Here is a 23666-nt window from a genome sequence, read left to right as displayed (position 1 = left end):
TTGAAAATAGAATGTATTTTAATAAACACCTACTTTACAATTATTTAAAGCGTGTATACATTTTTGGGGTACACCCTGTTTTTTGATATATATATATATATATATATATATATATATATATATATATATATATATATATATAATCTGTGTGTGTGTGTGTGTGTGTGTGTATGTGAGATAAGAGGAATAATTCAGGTTGGACAATGGTTTGAATATCGACAACAAAAGTAACATCAAATGCTTTAGCAGGTACATTCCTAATTTACTGTAGTAAGCTTCTTTTCGAAAGTGCCTAAGCCAGTGCCATTTACCAATTAAATTAAGTCCTAATGAGATAAAGAAAGAATCTGAAAAAATCAAGAATTTTTCCGAAATTCACGTCATTAATTAAAAGATGGAGCTGATTATGTTTATTGCGATAGAAATACGCGTGCCCAACTGTCCTTTTCTCTCCAGACAGTCAGATTATCTTTTCTTAAGAACATAATCAGAAAGATGATTTCAATATAACAAAAATGTTTTCTGAATGGTGTAACATATACCGTTTTTCATCCTCATATATATATATATGTGTGTGTGTGTGTGTGTGTGTGTGTGTGTGTGTGTCTGTGTGTGTTTGTGTGTGTCTGTGTGTCTGTGTGTGTGTGCGTGTGTGTGTGTATGTGTGTGCGTGCGTGTCTGTGTGTATCTGTGTCTGTGCGTGTGTGTGTGTGTAAAAGATAACAAGTTTTGAATGGTACAACAATGCACTATAATACATAAAATGGACTATACACCTGTTGTAATTTAGTTATCCATAGCCCGATCATATTTCGGAATAAAATTCCTTCTTCAGATATTTTTAGATGGAGTCGCTGCTATAATCGGTTTTCTAACGGCTTTTCCTTTTTCCGAAAAAAGGATAACTAAATTACAACAGGTATATAGTCCATTTTATGTATTATAGTGCATTGTTGTACCATTCAAAACTTTTTTATTCATTACAAACATAACACAATGCTTCAAGCGAACTACAGTTCTCTCATATATATATATATACATATATATATATATATACACTTGCGTCAGAAATTAATTAGCACTTCTCAAATTTCTACATTAAATAGGTTAAATCAATTAACCTACGAGCTGTTCAAAACGTCTTACGCGATGAGAAAACTTAGTATGGTGTGATTTCGGTCCTTGCGAGGCGCTACCTATATCTATTAAACAAAGGAAGATTTGTCTGCATCCACACTCCAAGTTGTTGTTGCACTGCTATGTCAGCATCATAAGGCTGTAGACTCTCAAACTGCTCTGCAAACAAAGTTACGTCATCGTTCTGCGCAACAGTGAACTCGCAACAAAGCAATAGTTCGAGATATGGCCACTAGGTGACAGCACATACCTTGAGTGAAGAGCAAATCAAGGGTGCTAATTAATTTCTGACAGTTGTGTTTAGAATTAAAGTTTATGTAGGATATTTTAAGGTGTAGTTTCTAAACCTTGTTATGTTAATATCCCTATGTCCCTGGTAGTGTACCTGCAGAGCACGTTCACAACTTGCGGCAACCAGATGTCATCTGGGGAAGTGCATTTCGGTGCTGGACATACGTAATTTTTCGGTGCACGTTGAGTGTATTCTAGATTATTAATACGGAAAACGGAGTGTCTGGAATCTTTATTTAGGATAATAAAGCTCCTAGTAGATGCCGTCTACAGAATATGCAGTCTTGCTTATCCTTAAAAATGATTTCCTCTTATTTTACAATTCCATACAGCATATTTTTAAGAGTGTTACGAACTACGCGTGTTTCCACTGCACAAGGTACGGGCAGTTGCCCAAGCAACTGGGCATGATTTTCTGTTCAGCTTCTTCAGGGTCTGTCCATTTGGCTAGTTATATCTGTCAGTGAAGATGTCTCTCTTCGGGTGATTACAAGGTGGATCTCGTTAAAGTAACGATTGTTCCTCTAGATATACCATTGGTTTGTGCATAGAAAAGAAGCACATTTAAGGATAGTACTTCATTTTTATAGAAGATCGATAATAAACAATAGATTCAAATAGAAACAAATATACCACAAAAAGTATCTATTATTTACTATATAGACATATATATATATATATATATATATATATATATATATATATATATATATATATATATGGAAAAAGACATGATAGAAAATGCTAAAATAATTTTATAAAAAACATTTCAGTACCGGTTTCAGTCATTGAGACTTTTTCAAGTGTAACAATTAAACAATTAAATTTAGAAAAATGAAAAGAAAAGTTTATATTTTAAAAGAATATTTGTATAGTGTTCGAATACAAGTGGCATCTTCCTTGTTTCCGCCAGTCTCTGTCTCTCTTGTTTACTCTTGTGGGTTCGAGGTCGTTGTGAATTCTTGGTAGGGAAGAAGAAGAAGAAGAAGAAGAAGAAGAAGGAAGAGGAGGAGGAGGAGGAGGAGAAGGAGAAGGAGAAGAAGAAGAAGAATATATAATTTATATTACAAATAAGAAAATGGAGAAGCACATTAGTTGGTTCATCAGCTTTAGGACATTAAAATGTTGACTTATTTATCTATCAAAACGACAACCATAATAGCATACATACAGTATTTTATTCAATGCTTATATCATAAGAATACAAGTAGTTATTAAAAAACATGAATATAAATTATTAAAATCACTTACAGCTGTTTCAGCCTATGGATAATAGCAACTCTTTATGCCTATATTAGTCACGTGTATTGACGTGGTAGGCAATTGAAAATGTGGTACTTATATATATCCCTAGGCATCGTCAGAGATTATAAAGTACAATCAAAATATAAATATATATATGAACCAAAATACACGCACAATTTAATATATATATATATATATATATATATATATATATATATATATATATAATTAATTAATAAGGGTGAGAGAATTAGATACTAATTTAATAGTATATCTATTCAACACCAAGTGGCCTAGTGCTCCGAGAAACCTGGATTATTATAATATTTTATAACATATTATAATATTTTTACAAAATAAATATAAGAGAGTGGTCACTATATGGCTCACTCTAGCACCAGTTAATCCAAAAGGTTTCAACCACGAAAATACATGTTTCCCATGAAAGTCAGTACGATTGTTAGCTCACACGGACAGGGCAAATAAAAAATAACAAAAATACAGATTATTTTGGGACAATTGTTTCGCTATTAATGAATTAAATGTAATTTTACTTACAAAAAAAAATTAGTATTAAATTAGTATCTAATTCTCTCACCCTTATTAATTAATTATAATTATGCTGCATTTATTTCTAAATGCTGTATTTGTTTTCCGTGAAAGTTTGGCGCGCTGTTAGTTGGGGCATTTGAATTATAACGTCGGATGTAATCAATTGAACCACACGCGTATTTATCGTTATGGTAAAATCTGGCGTGTGATTGAGTGGATTTCATCCAGATAGTTTTGGCTGACGAGCTACAAATGGATTTTTTTTGTAAGTAAAATTACATTTAATTCATTAATAGCGAAACAATTGTCCCAAAATAATCTGTATTTTTGTTATTTTTTATTTGCCCTGTCCGTGTGAGCTAACAATCGTACTGACTTTCATGGGAAACATGTATTTTCGTGGTTGAAACCTTTTGGATTAACTGGTGCTAGAGTGAGCCATATAGTGACCACTCTCTTATATTTATTTTATATATATATATATATATATACATACATACATAATCACATATATGCACATATACGCGTACATAAATATATAAATAGATATAATTTACATACATACAAGCATATACACAATTAATTATATATACTGGAGCGTACATATACATCCACATCCATGAGTACACATATAATATTTAATTATTACTAATATTATTATTATTATTATTATTATTATTATTATTATTATTATTATTATTATATTCTGTGTACTCTTCACTTCACAATGCATAGTATAAGAAATTCATAAATAGAATATACTATAATATAATATAAACATATATTTATGAAAGATGTAAGCTTATTAATTTTAAAATCACAGTCAATATTCATATTATCATATTCATATATCATACAGTTAATATAGAGTTATTACATTATTATTCTGCATACACATATGTACATGCATGTGGGCAACAAATACATGCACATGCATAAGGGTAAAGACCCCCTTCGGTCATGAATGACCGTGGGATTGCACCTAGAAAGTTACCCTCCTAGACACAAGTCCGGGCTAGGTTGTTTATGGAAGACCAGCAGTCGCCCATGCATACCAGCCTCCCCTCTCCACGCCACCAGTGATATCCAAGAGAAAGACAAAGGTCGATACAGCTTGGCACCAGTGACGTCGCAACTCATTTCTACAGCTGAGTGAACTGGAGCAACGTGAAATAAAGTGCTTTGCTCAAGAACACAACACGCAGCCCGGTCCGGGATTCGAGCTCACAACCTCACGATCGTAAGCTCGACGCTCTAACCACTATATATATATATATATATATATATATATATATATACGTACAAATATACACCAATACCTATATGAATGTCCCCTAAATGATTCTGAAAACTACTGAAGGAGCAAAGCTCTTCGATCTTCTCTGATGTGATTTTTGCAATGTGGGGTCGCGCATTGTCCTAATGAAACATCACTCCTTTTCAAATCACTAAAGCGGGTCTTTCTTTTCTTCAAACGCTCTAATTGGTGACAGTAGACTTGAGCATTGATTGGCAAAGTATGAGTAGTGTCTTCACAACATAAATATCTAAGTAATATTCAGATATATATAATTGACACACATACACACACACACACATATACATATACATACATATACATATATATATATATATATATATATATTATATATATATATATATATATATATATATATACATACATACATATATATTATCTTTTTTCATTTAATAGATACAAAATACGAAAGATGCTAATGATTTTACTAATGAGATAAAGTGGCAATATTAATACTGATTGAGGTAATTAACTCAAGTATCATTAAAACAAAAATTTCTGAAACAACTTCAAAATGAAGAGAATGGCTGTGACAGACGTCAGAATTTTCAACTGGAAAGTCCAATCATTCTGTGATTCACCGGCTACTGAAAAATAAGAGGGAATGAATCAATAATCGTTAATTTTGTTATTAGGTTTATCATATTGCAGTGATATGAGATAATTGTATATTGTGCTATATATAACTGCTGAAATCCAACCAATTACTCTCTTGGAGGACTTTGCTCTCAAAGGCTGTATTCTAAAGTGCCACCCTTAATGCCATGTGATGGAATTAAGAAACACCACATGGGTATAACAGACAACGATTTCAATGGAAGATTTCTGTAACACCTGTTCTACCTCACGTTCAGGAGTAGGGAGAACAAAGAACCTTTTGAGACCTCTTTAATAGCATGCACTCTCTCCTGTAGTCATATTGTACATCATCGAGCTATTATTATTATTATTATTATTATTATTATTATTATTATTATTATTATTATTATTATTATTATTATTATATATTTACATGAAGCTAAATACTTTGCTGCACTAACTATTAGATGTGTGCTTCTTTTTCGGATATATGATCCACTAACGATATATATATATATATATATATGTATATAATAACAAATTAATAAATAAAACATATGCATATATACATACATATATGTACTACCTACATATATATGTATATATACATGCATATATGGGTACAGGACACCAAAAAACGTCGAACACAATGTGAAACGAAAACATACACACAAAACCAAGGAAATGGACAACAAAAAAATAGAGTACAAGACATACAACACAAGGAAAATTCCCCCTCTTCAGCCGCCTCTGTTTCATCTACTCCGCGTTTCGAAGGTAAAGGCGAGACACGATTTCGTTGAAACAGCCCTTCCGCAAAAGCAGGTTATATAAAATTTGCGATTTTATATACAATATATGTGTGTGTGTGTGTGTGTGTGTGTGTGTGTGTGTGTGTTTGTCCCCCCAGCATCGCTTGACAACCGATGCTGGTGTGTTTACGTCCTCGTAACTTAGCGGTTCGGTAAAAAAGGCTGATAGGATAAGTACTAGGCTTACAAGGAATTAGTCCTGGGGTCGATTTGCTCGACTAAAAGCGGTGCTCCAGCATGGCCACAGTCAAAGGACTGAAACAAGTAAAATAGTAAAAGAGTAAAGAGTAATTTAAGTAATTTATTGTTAAATACGATAAAATAAGTGATTTGCCTGTTTGTCATAATATTAGGGTTTTACTTTTGTTAATATTAGTTTCTCTACATATTTTTCTGCTATTTTTGATTTAATACACCCTGATGTTTCTCTTTTGTATATTACTATATACTCTATATGGTTTTTACAATGAAACAAACCATATGTGTACTACAGGATTACTTGAATCCATAAATTGTGATTTAAATATATATATATATTTATTTATATATACACACACATATACATACACACAAATGCTCGCACGCGCACACGCAAACACACACACATATACATACATATATATATATATATATATATGGACGCAGATTTGTGTCACTTAGCCAGGTGGATGCGATAGCCTCTTCGAGCTAATTAACGGCAACATACGTCCAATCACTCTGGACTGCCACGTTAGCTTGGCGATAAGTAATAATGCCCAGTACTGCTGCGGTATCTCTCCTTTAGAGAGATTTAGAAATTATATATATATATATATATATATATATATATATATATATATATATCAAAGGTAAATTTCCCAAAATGGTTCGAAGGGATATATAATCCAAGCATGTACCATGGTCGCTCTTTATCTGTTAACAATGTTGGCTAACTTCAGTGAATATTAGTTGAGTTTACTATACTCAGTTAATCCTCACTTAGATGAATCCAAATGTCCTGATGGAGATTACATAGTACCAGTAAAGAAGAAATAGTAAATTAATAAATAACAAGAGAACAGACATTTAACACATCCAAGTTTTATTATACAGTTAATCACATCTTTCTTTATCAGAACCTACGCGCATATCTGCTGCAATCTGGTGCACACTGCAAAGTGTACAACTTAGTGCTAATTATAGCCACTGCTTCATCGGGATGCAAAATAATTGGTAATCAGATATCATTTGAATATATTATAAGCACAACCAAAATTCTTCTTTTGTTTGGTGTTAGCGTTACTAGAAATAATCACATGTATTTTTTCATGAACTTTTTAACTAGCTCAATAATCTCGCCGGTAAGGAATACTTTCTACTGTCCTGAAATTACGTCAACACTCACAAATGTTTTCAGATTCTAGTTCTTATTCTACTTTAACATTCTCGCAATGTGGAATTGTTCTTTTTCTTATTTTTCGATGTATCAAGTTAGTAGTAGTAGTAGTAGTAGTAGTAGTAGTAGTAGTAGTAGTAGTAGAGGTAGTAGTAGTAGAGGTAGTGGTGGTGTAGTAGTAGTAGTAGTAGTAGTAGTAGTAGTAGTAGTAGTAGTAGACTATGGATCTGTGATTTATTCGCTAATTTTAGAATTAATCTAATATTTTTCTTGCAGTTAATTTTGTTCAACTTAGACTATATTTTCAACTCTTTACTATCAACCTTAATTTATGTATGAGTTTTGATTTATTTAGGTTCTTTTTTAGTAATGGTTTACTTAATTCTAATTCTAATTTTAGTAGTACGTATCATACATTTATTTAAATGTTAAATGTATACTTCGATTGAGAAACACATCTGAGTGTACTTTCCTGTCTGTGGTTAATTAATTTATATTTTGATGTAAAAATTTGATAAATTTCTTCACCGCACAATTCTTTTGCTTCCTCTACTATATGGGTTGGCTATACTAATTTTCTTCCAGTTAATTGTATATGCTTTATTATTATCTTTTATCGACGAAATTAATTTACTCAAACTCGTGTTATTTTTCTTATTTCTATCCCTAAACGAAAGTTCATGATTAGCTATTCTGCGTTTAATAAATGTCTCGCTAGTATCGATGTAGAAATATACTTGTCCGTCAGAAATTACCTTACACGTGTACATTGTTTCTATTCTAACGGGCATAATTTATTTGTTGTGCAATCACATATCTCTAACTCTACTTTCTTTATCTCTATTTTCCACTTGCTCATTTATATTCTTACAATTATTCTTTTTATGTTCTAATTTATTTATCCGTTTTGACTATCGAGATTTTGTGTATTACATTCCGTTATAATGTTTTAGTTAGTACTCACTACATCTCTGTCATTAATTTTTCTGTTGCTATGCATTTGGTTACTATCTCTGTTTTGAATAATTACTCTCTCATTGCTGCTCTTTCTAGCGTGCGTGATTATCTGTCCAGATACCATCATATGGTTCTTATTAGTTATTTCTTTTGTTCTAGATAATCTCCTGATATTTATTAATTTATATGTGTGTATATGTGTGTATGCATGCATATGTACACATGTGTATGTGAGTGTGTGTGTTTTGTGCTGTGTGTTGTATGTGTTCATGAATATGTGACAACAAAGAAGATGAAAAGGAAGAAATATTGGAAGTTACCTGGGCAAGAAGGTTCCTTTAATTGCGGGAGAAGATCTGACCAAAAACTGCATATACTGTACAGAGAAGTCTCCTTAGACGCCATCCTTGGTTTTTCATCAATTACAAGATATTTCTGGCTTTCTGGTGTATACTTTGACCATGGTTCAGATGAGCAATCAGAACAATCTCCATTATTAGGATTACTAGAGAAAATAAAGTGGTATCATTTTAGGTAATTAAAAATAGATATTTTGTTGAAAACTTTAGAATGTAAGACATGATGTCTCGCAGTAACTCTATACGCCCCATTATTGTTTGTATTCATAATCATGTCAAGATCAACTTCACCTGTCATTTTACCTGGATAGGTAACATAATATTCAAGTACCAAGATCGATTTTATCTATTATATCCTTACCTCAAATAAGTAGCCATGTGCCAATTTTAGAACAGGTCACAGGTGCCAAGTAAAAGTTGGGAGATGACAAAATTAGTTGTGTTTGATTAAAACTCTTTGAGGTGATTAATCCCATTATTTTCTTAATCTACAATAATAAACAAATTCAATTTATCCTTATATATATTCTCGTGGACTATAAACTAAGAATTTGTGTAATACTGGCATAAATTTGATTGATCCTACTCCTCGGCAGCTAAGTTGGTGGTCCTGGATGTAAGCAGCAGGGAAGGGGTGCCGTCAGATTAGTAACTTTTCATGCTCCAACAGGGGAGGGACAGCAGGATTTCATCAGGTACTTAGAGGTTTCGCTAGGAGTGTCCCGCCCTTTAGTCATAGCAGGCGACTGAAAGAGCTTATTAGATGTACGTTTGGATTAGAAAAAGGTACCTGATATGAGAACAGCTTGTGAAAGCCTCGCAATCCTGTCAGACTTTTGTAGTTGTCTAGCAAGTGTGAACTGGATTATCTGAATACACTAATACAGGGACAAATCGCATCAGATCATCTAGGTCGTATGTAGATAGAGTATTATGTTGGCCAGTAAATAACGACTGCACAGGTTGTCCACATTTTAATATCATCATCCACACAGACCACAAATTTATTATCTGTACGGTCAACCTAGAGAGCTTTAGCAGACAGAGTCTCAGTTAATGGAAGCTGAAGGCATCACTCCCGGGGAGCCAATCTTACAGGGAACTGATTAGCGAATTAGTAATGTGGGCGGTGATGGTGTCAATAAGCCATAACAACCGGTGGTTGGTCTTGTAAAGGGCAATTAGAGTGCAAGCTCGTAGCGATAGAAAAATATAATACAGGGCAACTTAGTAACTTAGGAGAGGCACTTAGGGGAGCTATCGTAACCGATGTTCTCTGGGGAGATTGACCCTCGACCAATTCATCAACACAAAGCACGAATGTTGCATTGAGAGAGCTAAGGAATGAAGCCGATTGGTAATCCCAAGTGTCGGAGGTACAATGTAGCAACATATCTTCAATATTGATTTTAGTAGATCCTAATTGTTGTGTTCCTCGAGTCCAAGCAGATGTGTGCAACATTTCAATAGCACTTCGGCCGATTGTTCGGAACGAATGGCAGGGTAGAGGGAAGGGTGAATCTCAGGGCCTACTTCGGTGTTCTACCACAGCTCTCGGCAAGATAGGTGGAGTGATGTGAAAAACTGATAACAGTCGCAGAAATACGGGAAGCGGTGATTGGCTGCACGAGGTTGGGGTGCAATTCATTTGTTTGGATGGTCTGCCCAACGAGATTTATTTTTATATTCCAAACTTGTTTGGAGGCCAGTTGGCAGATAACTACCGAGACAGGGAATCACATGGATAATTTTAGGGCCATAACTCAGCTAAACGCATATTTCAAAATTTTGTCCGAAATCTTAACAAAGAGGTTGGCGTTTATCGTCAATCGTCTGCTTAGTAATGCTCAGATGTTCCATCCTGAACAGATTTATCCACAGGCTCCTCCTTCTGCAATACACAGTGAGAGTGGGTACAGACCCTGGCATAGGTATATCCCCGATCATTTTCAAAAGCTTTCCATAGAGTCACCCAACAGCACTTGGTAGCTGCGGTCGGTTTCGGTCCTGCCTTCGAAGGTTGGATTGTCGCAACTTATAACAACATATACTCGGTAGTTAGAGTGAATGATCAGCTATCGTATCGCGTGCTCAGTCTGTCAAGCTTGTCTCTTCGGTAGACTGACTCCTAAGTCCCAACTGCGGAAAATGGAGATGATGAGGTATATCCCACGCAGACTGGGACGTGAGAGAACCGTATCGGTATGTGCAGATGACTTCATCGTGATAATGTCCGATACCAAGCACATCAAAGTTATCAGCACTGATCTGAACAACTACGAGGCGCTGAGAGGAGCAAAACTCAGCTAGTCAGGAAATGGCAGTGAGCCGGTAGGTTGGCACCTTAAATGGCAAGTTCATGCCATCCAAAAGCACTAGATGGACGGATTAGTTAAATAGCGAGGGGCTTGGTTTGATCTAGATTTCCAGGTGGAAACGAAATGGGACAAAATGACGAGTAAAGTGGCCAGTCTCACTCGGAAAAGGACTAAGAGAAAGATATCTCGGGAAAGTTTAGAAGAGGTGGTAAACGCTTATTTTGATTCCGCCATATATTACCTGTTGGTTGCCGTGCCTTAACCAAATTCAAGTCTGATAGCTCCGGAGTATCTGTTCTTCCCTTAATTGCGGAAGGTAGTGTTCCACTGGTTAAGTACTCCCTTTGCTGTCTGCACCCAACGAGCACGCTATGGGAAATGAAGCACAGACATATACCGAGGTGGTGACATCTCCAACCATTTCTTCCCGGTGAACAGGAGTGGTCACCGTTTGTCAGACTCGCATTTTCACTATTCTTCTCATTGAGAGTGTAACAGACTTGATTCAAACAAAGATCAAGACGATATTTAGCAGCTGAAATCTCTTCATAACAGCTGCTGATAAAGAAGTCCAAGGACGAACAATAGGATCAGGTGGCCAACAACATCCAATAAGGAGTTTCATGCATGATCTTACAGTGACAACTACAACCGATATGGTAGAGGAACAGGTACTGACTTCACTTGAGCACACGGTAACATGAGCTACAATGACGATTATATCCCGAAAATCTAAAAGTATGATGATCAGACGTGGCAAATTAACGAACATCAAGCTGCAAGTGCAAGGAGAGGCTATTCCATCAATAGAGGAAAATTCAATCAAATGCTTTGAATTGTGAGAATGCAATGAACTATGTGTATGCATGCTTATGTTGTTTGAGTATACATTTTTTACGAAAATATGCATGCTGTACATGTATGTATTTTTTTATACGTAACAATTTTGACTAGCTTTTCATTACCAAACTTCATCATGTCGTTGTCGTTAACTCATTCTCAACTCGCTGGCGAAAATTATTATTTGTCTACCGCATCTGTCAAAGAAGTTGAATAAAGTCTTATTTCCAATACGGCAATTCTGTTCTTACAAACGATCGTCAGTCTGAAATTGTCCGTTCTGTACTCTAGTATTTAAATTTCACCTTGGAAAGAGGCTTAACAATTCACTCTCTGACAGAAGGAACGTCACCAATACTGAGAAACAAGTAGAGGAATGGCTGAGGGGGACTGAAAAATCAGGGTTTCCAGAAAAATTCAAAGCATGGCTCTAACAACACAAACTACTCACAAGATTCATATAGTTATTGACAGTGTATGAGATTTCAGTGACAAGAGTAGAAAGAGTGGAAAGAAAGGTAAACAAATACCTCCACCACCTCTACCGAAGGTGGCTAGATGTCCCCCTCGAGATTCACTTCAATTGGCATGTACATAAGATCTGGACAGCTTCAACATCCCCTATCATCCGTGGTGTGAGAATTCCAAGTTATGAAATATAGAGTTATAATGACGTACAGGTACTCCCCAGGATGAGCGTGCCTGACATGCAAGTATCACAACAAGGCTCAGGCCAAAGCAGGTGGAGAGTACCACAGTTGCATAGGTTGAAAGCCTGCTGAAGCTACATGACATCATTAGAATTGCATGCAGAAAGGTCTCGGTTGGAGAAGATGAACGTATAGGAGAGGAGGGACATGATCCAAGCAGAAGTACGGAACCTGGAGGCAGAAAGACGAAGGTCAAGATTTGTGGGGCTGGGATCTCAAGGAGCCTCGAAAAATGGGATCTCCCTAAAAGGAAGTACACATAGACAGACCTCTGGAGACTGGAACCTTTCCGTACCTTTTTTCCTGTTGCGGACGATGACGCACTCCCAACTCCAACAAACCTGCACATATGGAGTTGGAGGGAGACCAGCTGTGAAGACTTTGTTGAGAAAAGGGCATCCTGGCACACATCTTTACAGGATGCAAAATAGCACTTACTCGAGGAAGATACAAGTGGTGCCATGACAAGGTGCTTGCAACACTCGCCCACATGCATTGCCTGAGTGTGTGTGTATATGTTCGTGTGTGTATGTGTGTGTATGTGCATATATATGTGTGCATTCCCATATGTATGTGTGTATACATATGCATATGACTATGTGCGTATGTATGCGTGTGTGTGTAACTGTGCATGTATGTATGTGTGTGTGTTTGCCTGTGTGTCGGAAAGAACAAAAGCGTATATGAAGGTAAGGAGTGAATAAATATGATATATAGAGATTATAAACGAGAAAAAAGGTTATAAGATAAGAGATAAAAAGTTGAAAATAAAAAAAGTTAAAAGATAAAGCAAAAGGTTAAAAGATAAAACTCTTACCCTGATTTGGAAAAGTTTGCAAAATAACTTGACAGCATTTTTGACACAAATTTGACTTCTGGTGAATATTTTTCATCCGATAATAGTTGGGAAAACGCGAAATAAACATCACTTCCATGTATCACACCCATCCATTCCGGCCAGGGCATAACTTTTGGTCGATACTCAAAAGAATACATATAAACATTGGAATAGGTACTAAATTCCTTGGAAAAGTTAATAGTAGGACATTTAAACATGATATCACCCGCTACTTGGTCTAATATGTATCTGTATTTTTCAGTTTCAGAAGAGGTATCGACATGAGAACCATAAAGATGCGAGATGGACTCCAACTGCAGAGAATTTAATTGTTTTGGTTCGATTAGATTTCTCATCATTTTGTGTGCGACAGATTTGTTTACAGGAACATTTGTGTTTGGAGCGAAATATTCGGGGTATCTTATTAGAATCATCAAACTTCCTTCATTTTTAAGAAAACCAATCATCACATCCTTTTTCATTTTTTTATTCTGTACAATTTCTTTCGGCTTCTCCTGTAAGAAATAGTTATCTATAATAGGAGCAAAAGGAAATTCTGTGATGTTCTTGAAATTATAATATTGTCCCATAGATATGTTGTTTGCATCGGCATTTAGAAAGCAATCTAACATCACCTTATCGTTCTCAGTTGGACATTTCAAGAAGGCAGCCATTTCTTTCGCTCTTTCAATATTTCCCTCTTTTGACCTAACTGACCAATCAGTGGTAGCTATCCCACTCATTATAATTGCATTCCTGAATATTTTTCGAGAAATTGGTGACATAACATGAAAACTAACACTTATTGCACCAGCACTCTGTCCAAACAGTGTCAGTTTATCAGGGTCTCCGCCGAATGATGCAATGTTATCACGAATCCAACTTATTGCAAGGGTTTGATCAAGTAGTCCCATATTGCCTGGAGCACGTTCGTCATTTAAGGAAAGAAAACCAAAGGGTCCAACTCTATAATTAAGTGATGCAACGATAATCTTTTGACTGGCAGCTAAGAATCGTCCATCGTATGCGTCTAGCGTACTTGTCCCAGAAACAAGTGCACCCCCATATATCCATATCATTGTGGCTAAATTTGAATGGGACTTTCGAGCTTCTGTTGGCGCCCAAATGTTCAAATAAAGACAGTCTTCGCTTATATTAGTATTAACCTTAAACGAATCTGCACCTTCAATATGATCAAATGCTTCAACAAGTTGTATACACGATGAAACATGTTTCTTAGTTTCTTTTATACCACTCCACCGCTCAATTGGCTCTGGTCTTTTAAATCTTAGATTACCAACAGGAGGTTTGGCAAATGGTATTCCAAGAAAGACATCAATATCAACATTCTGAACTGAGAATGTGGATCCTTTAATCGTTCCAGTGGTAGTATCAATTATCGGATCTTCCGCAAGAACGTAAATTTTTAAAAGAGAAATTATGAAAATATATTTCAGTCCTTCCATGATATGAATATCGCAATTGTTGATGAAATTCTGAAAGAAAGAAAAAGTAAAAGAAAAGAATTATATCTGACTGAGTCTTGATGCAAAGTAGCTAAATCTTTACTTTATTTTAAATGTCACACTGTATCACAGTAAAGCAAGTTTGGTGAATATAATAAAGGAAGGCCATGTGGAGGCACATGGCCTAGTGGTTAGAGCAGCGGACTCGAGGTCGAGTGATCGGGGGTTCGAATCTCAGACCGGAGATGTGTGTGTTTATGACCGAAACACCTAAGCTCCATGCGGCTCCGGCAGAAGTTAATGGCGAACTTCTGCTGACTCTTTCGCCACAATTTCTCTCACTCTTTCCTCCTGCATCTTGCAGCTCACCTGCGACGGACGGTCTAAGTGGGGAACCTATACGCCAAGGAAACCGGGAAACGGGCCCTTATGAGGCAGGCGTGGCTCGAGAAGGAACAATAAAGCAAAAGTGCTAACCTCAAGCTAAACTAAGCTTACGACCGGACGGCTTCCATTTACACTCGAATCTTCTGTAAATCATTCATGATCAAATACCGATTAAAATTTACGTCCAACCAATTCGAATCTATAGCCAATTAGTTGAACAACCGTGCAAAGGCAACTGCTCCAATGAGTGTAAATTTGGCCTGACTACTTTATATTTAGGCTACAGAACTTTAGATACTAATAATATTTTAAGTCTTCTAATTATTTTGTGATCTAATTTGGCTTAATCGATGATATTAGCCCTGCCGGAAAGTTGCCGATACCCTTCCCCCGCTTTAACCAATCACCAAATGAATTCTGACGTGTATAACTCGTATTTGAAATTCTGAGCATTAATGAAGAGAATCAACAGACAACTATTACTGTGCAAGCGCACATTCACACACACACACACATATACGCACACGCACGCACACACGCACACATACATACACACGCGCACCCACTCTCATATATGTGTGCATGTATGTGGATATAAACGTATGCATCTGTATATATATTTATGTATTATATACATATATATGTGCGCGTGTGTGTGTGTGTGTGTATATTACGTGTTTGTGTGTGTATGTGTGTGTTTGTCCGTGTGTTTGTGTGTGTGTGTGTGTGTGTGTGTGTGTGTGTGTGTACTAACAAAGGCAGCAATATAAAACGCAATACAGAACCAAAATGGAAAAAGGAAAAGTTCAGTTGTCTGTAATTGCGACTGGGGGTATCGAGTAGAACCTATATTGCAAGAAATAAGAGTTAAAACCAGTTACAACTGCAAGAAAGCACATTTTCATATACTGACAGGGGAGATAACCGTCCCACAGTGAAGCTAGATCAATATACTAGACTAGCTTCGCTTTAAAAATTACAAGCTCATTAGTAGGGAATACTCCGTCGTTGCATGGTTTGGTTGGATCCTTACTTTCAGTATATACGTATATATATATATATATATATATATATATATATATATATATATATATATATATGTGTGTGTGTGTGTGTGTGTGTGTGTGTGTGTGTGTGTGTGTGTGTGTGTGTGTGTGTGTGTGTGTGTGTGTGTGTGCGTGTGTGTGTGTGTGTATGTGTGAAATATATTTGCCATCTAAATATGGCTAATCACTAAGGGTGGATGTTACTGTAGCTTGTAGCCCCAGGAGAACATCTTCTCCAGCTGTCTATTGGCACACTTTCTGTGCCCTATCGAGTCAATACCCAGAAACTGCAGTCAGTGCGTATCACTTAGGTTGACGAGGGAAGGATGACCTCCCTTTGCAAATACCGATAGAAATCATTACATCAAGAGAAAACATGATAAGTAGACACTCCCAGGTGATCATATAATGTTTTTGGAATCTGAAAAACATATTTTGAAACGGAATACAATCAACCTCCCTTAGCATAAGAAGGAACACAAACAAACAAACAAATAAACCAATATTTAGGATGATATTCATTATACCACTCTACCACCAGAAACATCTAAAAGATCACCCTAAGAAAGTATCATTTATCGATTCAGACAATGATCTCCTACAGCTAATGGTAGTAGTGTATGTACCAGCTGACCTATTTACTTCACAATTTATTGAAAATAGTCGTGCCTTAAATGAGATCGAACAAAGGAACGTACTACCCATTCTTGATATCTGCAGACTGAATAGCAAAATAAGTCCAACATCAGCACACACACCTCCTTCCCCATATAACTACCATTCCCTTCTCTTTTTCCATCACTTTCTCTTCCTCGCTACCAAATACAAACAGAAATACCCACATAACTCAATCAACCTCCGCACTAGTCGAAAGGGATAAAGGTCCTTCTAGTAAAAATCCCTTATGTTATATCGCCTGAAGAAATGAATCTATGGAGATGATCTACCCGATGTCCACGGATACTACGGACTATACTGTAAGCATCCCAGGAACACGGGCGGTGGTCTTTAGAGACATGTGATATGTGGAAACGCGCGTAGCGATGCATGAAATGCTTATGAATTTCATCCAAGGATTATTATTATTATTATTATTATTATTATTATTAATAATAATAATAATAATAATAATAATAATAATAATAATAATAATAATAAATAGAAATAATAAATAACGCTAAATAGAACTGGATGCGGATATAAATGTTACGGCAAAACGATCAGCCACCTTTTATATATGGATGACCTAAAACTATACGCTGCAAATGGCAAACAGCTGAAAACACTATTAAAGACAGTTCATGGATTTACCAAAGAAATAGATATAAAATTTGGATTAGAAAAATGCGCCAAAGTAACCCTGAAAAGAGGAAAACTAGTTAAGAGCAGCAACATCACACTAGATAAAACCAATGAAATAAAAGAATTAGACCAAAGCCAAACTTACAAGTACTTAGGAATCCATGAACTAGATAAGACACAACACACACAAATGAAAGAGAAAATAAAAAAAGAATATTATAGACGAGTTAGATCAATACTAAAAACAGAGCTCAATGCTAAAAACAAGATAATAGGTATTAACACTTTAGCTGTCCCAGTTATAAGTTACAGCTACAATATCCTTAACTGGACACTAAATGAACTGACCAAAATAGATAGGAAAACAAGAAAAATAATGACAGGATCTAGGATGCATCACCCAAAATCTGACATAGAAAGACTATATATACAACGTATAGAAGGTGGTAGAGGCCTTATACAACTGGAAAACTACTATAAAATAACCACCATAGGATTGCAAAAATATCTACTTCAGAAGGAAGGAAAACTTATACAAATAGCGGCAAAACACAAGCAAAACAAAAAACTGTTCTCAGTATTTAAGGAAGCTGACAAATACAAACAAGAAATCATACCACCTAATAAATATGAAGAAGAAGAAGATGATGAAGAAACAACAAAAGCTATAAAACAAATGAAATCCAAACTAAAAATAGAACAGCAACGACCATGATAAAACGATGACGAGAAAAGCCCCTTCATGGTAAATACTGGACTAAACTAAACGGAAAAGAAATAGACAAAGAAAAATCCCAGCAATGGTTGAGAAGCTCAGGACTCAAAGCAGAAACAGAGGGATTTTTAATTGCAGCACAAGACCAAAGCCTCCCCACCAGAAATTACCAAAAACATGTAATGAAAAGAAATATAACAAGTAACTGCAGAATATGTGGAGATGGACAAGAAACAATAAATCATATTATCTCTAGCTGCCCAGTCCTGGCTAAGAAGGAATATATTCACAGACATGACAGAGTTGGAACCTACATACATTGGAAGCTATGCCAACATTATGGAATAACAACAGAAAAAAGATGGTATAGGTACACACCAGAAAAGGTCACAGAAAACGAGAAAGCAACCATACTCTGGGATATGCCGATACACACAGATAGAGAAATTAAGGCCAACAGACCAGATATAGTTGTCAAAGATCATGAAGAAAAAAATACTTTCTAATTGATGTATCAATACCGGCTGATGACAACGTGTCTCTACAAGAAATGGAGAAACTCTCAAAATACAAAGACCTGGAAATAGAGGTAGCCAGAATGTGGAATCTAAAAACAGAAACAATTCCTATCATAGTAGGTGCATTAGGCATGATAAAAAAATATTCAGACAAATACATAACAAAAACACCAGGACTTACAAACACATATAACATACAGAAAATTGCACTACTAGGAACTGCACACATCCTACGCAGAACACTTTCCATACAATAACCATCAGAGCATCACAACAAATCACAGTACATACCCAAGGCACACAGAGCTGCGCTCGGTAGTGAAGTGAAAGCACGCTATAAAAATAAAACTACTGAATAATAATAATAATAATTATTATTATTATAATATACTTATCCTACGTTATATCGGTATGGCGCGATGCAACCCCAAAAATTGTTTCACCAGTAAACATAAGATCGTAGCCGGTATAATGGGATAGGAGCTTTATTTGCACATTCAAAACGTTTCCTGTAAACAAATTTAAAAGATATATATACACACATAAATGTGTGTGTGTGACTGTGTGTGTGTGTGTGAGACTCTGTGTGTGTAAGTGTGTGTGTGTGTGTAAGTGTGTGTGTGTGTATACGACGGTTTTCTTTCAGTTTTCGCCAACCAATTCTACACACAAGGCTTTCGTCGACCCGAGGCTATAGAAGGTACTAGTTCTCAATTGTAAACATTTAGATTAACAGTGTCGTATTATGATTAAGCAGTTTTATATCTCAAGGTTTGCAGCTATAACCTCCCTAATTTCTATAAAAATAAGTAAGACTAAACTTTCTAATGTGGCTTCCCTTGGTCTAAGATATGATATGCTTTAAGGGAGGTTTAGTTGCTATTTCTAGCAGCTCAACCAACCATTTAGAAGCTGTTGCGCTGGCGCGAATAGTTTTCATTGAAATATACGAATCCTTTCTGCTATAGGCACAAGGCCTGAAATTTTGGGGGAGGGGGCCAGTCGGTTTGATCACCCGAGTACGCAACTGGTACTTAATTTATCAACTCCGAGAGGATGAAAGGCAAAGTCGACCTCGGTGGAATTTGAATTCAGAATGTAGCAACGGGCGTATTACTGCTACGCAGTTCGTCCGGCGTGCTAACATGAAAAGAAAATGTGAATAAATATTAAGTAGGTCATTGAAATTTCTTGCACGGCAAATCTTCCGCTATTTAGCAAGATTATTTTAATTATTCCCCAAAAAATGGAAATGTTATCACAGAAATTTCACAATTTCCAAAACAGGAAATGTTTATATCCTTATTCCTCTCATTCTCTCTCCCCCCCCTCTCTCTCTCTCTCCCATACGCGCGCGCACACATACACACACACACACATACACACACACACACACACACACACATTAGCGTTTCTATTTTTATTTATTTCTTTATTGCCCACAAGTTGCTAAACATAGAGGGGACAAACAAGGAGAGATAAAGGTTTCAGTCGATTACATCGACCCCCAGCGCGTAACTGGTACTTATTTAATCGACCTCGAAAGGATGAAAGGCAAAGTCGACCTCGGCGGAATTTGAACTCAGAACGTAACGCTAGAAGAAATGCCGTTAGGTTGCATTTAAACATTTTCCAACCAAATTTCTTACATTCTGTCCATTTTCAATCGTTCATATATAAATTTATGCTTTCTATTATTTTATTTCAGAATTTTTTTTTGTCAGATTATATTGTAAATACAAACTCAAAGATGAAAACGAGAGTCAAAAACCTAGCTTTCTCACATCTATTATTAATTGAACTTACCCTATTGTCTGTGAACTCTACAACCATACAACTGAAGCCAATAAAGGCCTATACCAACTTGTTTATATTCCTGTCTGCGATAGTGTAGTATGTAAGTATTTTATGCAGGTCCTGATGACATTTATGTTGGTACAAACGAATGAACGATAAAAAAAAAACAAATAAAATGTATCAGCGAGCGAGACAGAAAGAGAGTGTGAATGAGAGGGAGTGGGAAAGTCAGAGTGAGGCGGAAAGGGGTGAATCATGCTACTCGTAACGAAAGGCATAGCGGGAGTTAATCGTGTGATTATTAATAGGCTTAAATAAAAAGAGAGCTACATAAAGAAAGAGGAAGATAGATAGATAGATACTTTATGAGGTTGAAAGAGGGCGTTAAACCGAATGCAATCTGAGACATAGAAGAGAGGAGAGGAAAACTTGGTATATACATGTATATATATATACACATATATGTCCACATATCAACACGCACACTTACACATACTATTACGAATCAAATACTTTCATCATACACAAATAAAATTTCAAGCGTTATCTGTCAAAGGGAAATAACTTATATGAATGACTAATATGAACCGAATCATCTCGCTTAAAGGATATAAAACCAGGCCTACAAATAAAACATACGAGATAGACGAAAGATGGAGGGAATACAGGGAGCTGGCCACGGATTTGGTAAGACTAGTAATGTTTCCACTCATAAAAACGACAAAAAGAGCAGATTTAGTCCTATGGGACAGAGAACAGAGAATAGGAATTTTGCTAGAACTGACAGTGCCATGGAAGAGAACATCGACAATGCAGAGAAACGAAAGGAGAAGAGGTACGAAAAACTAATCGAAGAGTGTAGAGAACAGGGATGGAATGTCGAGTATTACCACTTGGCAGTGGGGGGCTAGAGGCTTCATTGAAAGGAAAATGACAACGCTTTTCAAAAGAAGATTTGTTTATTTCTAGCGCGGAGCTGAGAAAACTAATAAGGAGAGTACAGGAGGCGGTTGAAAAAGCCAGCTTCTGTGTATGGCTGAAGCGGGAAGACCAAAAGTGAAAGTCATAACATGCCGGCGGGAAATAACATCACTAGGTGAGACAAGGTGACACTGAATTAGCTTCGCTGACTGACAGGCGACGGTCTCGTTTAGAGAATGCGTGGGCTAAGACTACGCGCCTTCATTGGTCAGTTAAAGTTGAGACAGTGTCACGTGACAACTTGCTGGGGCTGCCTGCTGGGGCTGCCTGCTGGGGCTGCCTGCTGGAGTCTATGCGGCAGGTATTTAAAGGGAAAATTTTACAAGGCAGTCAGTCGCCCGCTGACACTCGTTGAAGCTACATCGAAGAGGTCAGGGAACAGAAGAAAGAAAGACATGCTCCCAACACCAGAGCTGAAGACACCTCCGAAAAGGGAGGGGAACCACGTCAAAACCGTAGAGGAGTAGGGGTCGAAACCGGACGTGGTTCCTCCTGATGATGTCTTGAGTTAAATGGATCCTATAAATGATCTGTTGTGGTAGCAGACCACGAAACACGGTTGAAATTCCCCGAATCATCTCACTTGCTTAATTCCATCATTGTGTAACGTCTATTTTCTTTATGCACACAATTACTATATATCAGAGACGAATTAACAGAGGTGGACACCATTAATCGAAAATTTAACTTCGTTAATATTTAATCCGTTAACCAAAAGTTAGCTTCGTTAATCGTTAATCCATTAATTCTTCAAAAATGTAACGGAAATTAACGTTAACTCTAATTGAAAAAAGGCATATCTACAGTTTAATACCCCACCGAATTTGTTGTCGCATAACTTCCAGAAGGATGGATAGTTTTTAAGGAAAGTTTCACCAAATAATCGATTACATCCTGTACATTGAGTGTATTCTTTTATTCTTTTACTTGTTTCATTCATTCGACTGTGGCCATGCAGGAGCACCGCTTTTAGGCGAGCAAATAGACCCTAGGACTTATAAGCCTAGTACTTTTTCTATCGGTCTCTTTTGCCGAACCGCTAAATGACGGGGATATAAACACACCAGCATCGGTTGTCAAGCGATGTGGGGGGGGGGACAAACGCACACACACACACATACGCAATCAGACACACAGACACACATACACATGCATACACACACACATACATACATACATACATACATACATACATACATACATACATACATACATACATACATATGTGTGTGTGTGTGTGTGCGCGCGCGTGTGTGTGCGCGCGCGTGTGTGTGTGTATACGACGGACTTTTTTCAGTTTCATCTATTTGATTTTCATCTGCCTTGGCGCTTGTGATTGGTTCAGAGAGTATTTCAATTTGCTTTTCAGTTACATTGACTCTTTCTATCATTACTGCATTATCATCAGACCTGGTTAGTCTATAATCATTTCCTCAGTAGCATCTTCTTTAGTTGCAACTTCGTTCTTTTTATCCCTTACTGTTTGGTCAATCTCTAATTCAGTTAGTCATTTCTTTTCATATGTAACTTCATATGTAATCTTGGCAACGTCAGAAGAAACATTCCTCAGTTTCCCTTTCATTTTCTTTTCCATTATCTCGTTAAACTCTAGTACAGCAAGGTATTTATATCCTTCCGTTTCAATTTGTTTAATCAAGTCTCTATTCGGTAATTCTATTTTTAGTTTCATCTTTGCCGTACATTTTCAAATTATCATTCAAATAATAATAATAATAATAATATAATAATAATAATGATAATAATGATAATAATAATAACTGGCAGTATCGCCCGGTGTTGCTCGGGTTTGTAAGGGAAATAACAATATAAGCATTTTTAGAGAGTTACTTCCCTTATAGATGCCAATTCGGGCTCTCTTAGCCATTTCTGTTTTGGTGTCTTCAAGCCATGAAGTCGTTGTTCTAAAAGAACGCTGGTCTCCTTGACAACGCTTTACGACGTTGATATCCTTACACTCCCTTCCTCACAGCTTCACGAGGGAGGAAGAAGGGGGAGAAGCAAACAGGTGCAGGTGTGACCATGGACGCCAACTCCGCTGCCATCGACACACGAAAAATTATGCATTAAAATGGAATAAAAAATTATGTTAAATTATTTTTAAA

General features: G+C 36.4%; 1 protein-coding gene across 8 annotated transcripts in view; it reads right to left on the bottom strand.

Annotated features, from left to right (window-relative positions):
* The window catches only part of LOC115216415 (cholinesterase 2-like), a 38293-nt gene extending 17566 nt beyond the window's left edge, over positions 1–20727 (bottom strand). For 3 of the 8 annotated variants that reach the window (XM_029785732.2, XM_036506699.1, XM_036506698.1), the window contains exons 1-3: positions 20572–20727; positions 13311–14827; positions 8587–8771 (exon numbers count right to left, since the gene is read on the bottom strand). In XM_029785732.2, coding sequence (XP_029641592.1) covers positions 8587–8771; positions 13311–14827; positions 20572–20598 — 1729 coding nt within the window. In that variant the 5' untranslated portion in view covers positions 20599–20727. Of the gene's footprint in view, positions 1–1650; positions 1963–2223; positions 2390–4931; positions 5131–8586; positions 8772–13310; positions 14828–19165; positions 19276–20571 lie in introns of those variants that run through there. The other 5 variants (XM_029785736.2, XM_029785738.2, XM_029785733.2 and 2 more) reach the window with 5 other exon arrangements.
* Between the last annotated feature and the right edge of the window lie 2939 nt (positions 20728–23666).

Source organism: Octopus sinensis, linkage group LG10 (genome assembly GCF_006345805.1).
Source record: "Octopus sinensis linkage group LG10, ASM634580v1, whole genome shotgun sequence".
Taxonomy (NCBI): domain Eukaryota; kingdom Metazoa; phylum Mollusca; class Cephalopoda; order Octopoda; family Octopodidae; genus Octopus; species Octopus sinensis.
This window is presented reverse-complemented; position numbering and strand designations above follow the sequence as displayed.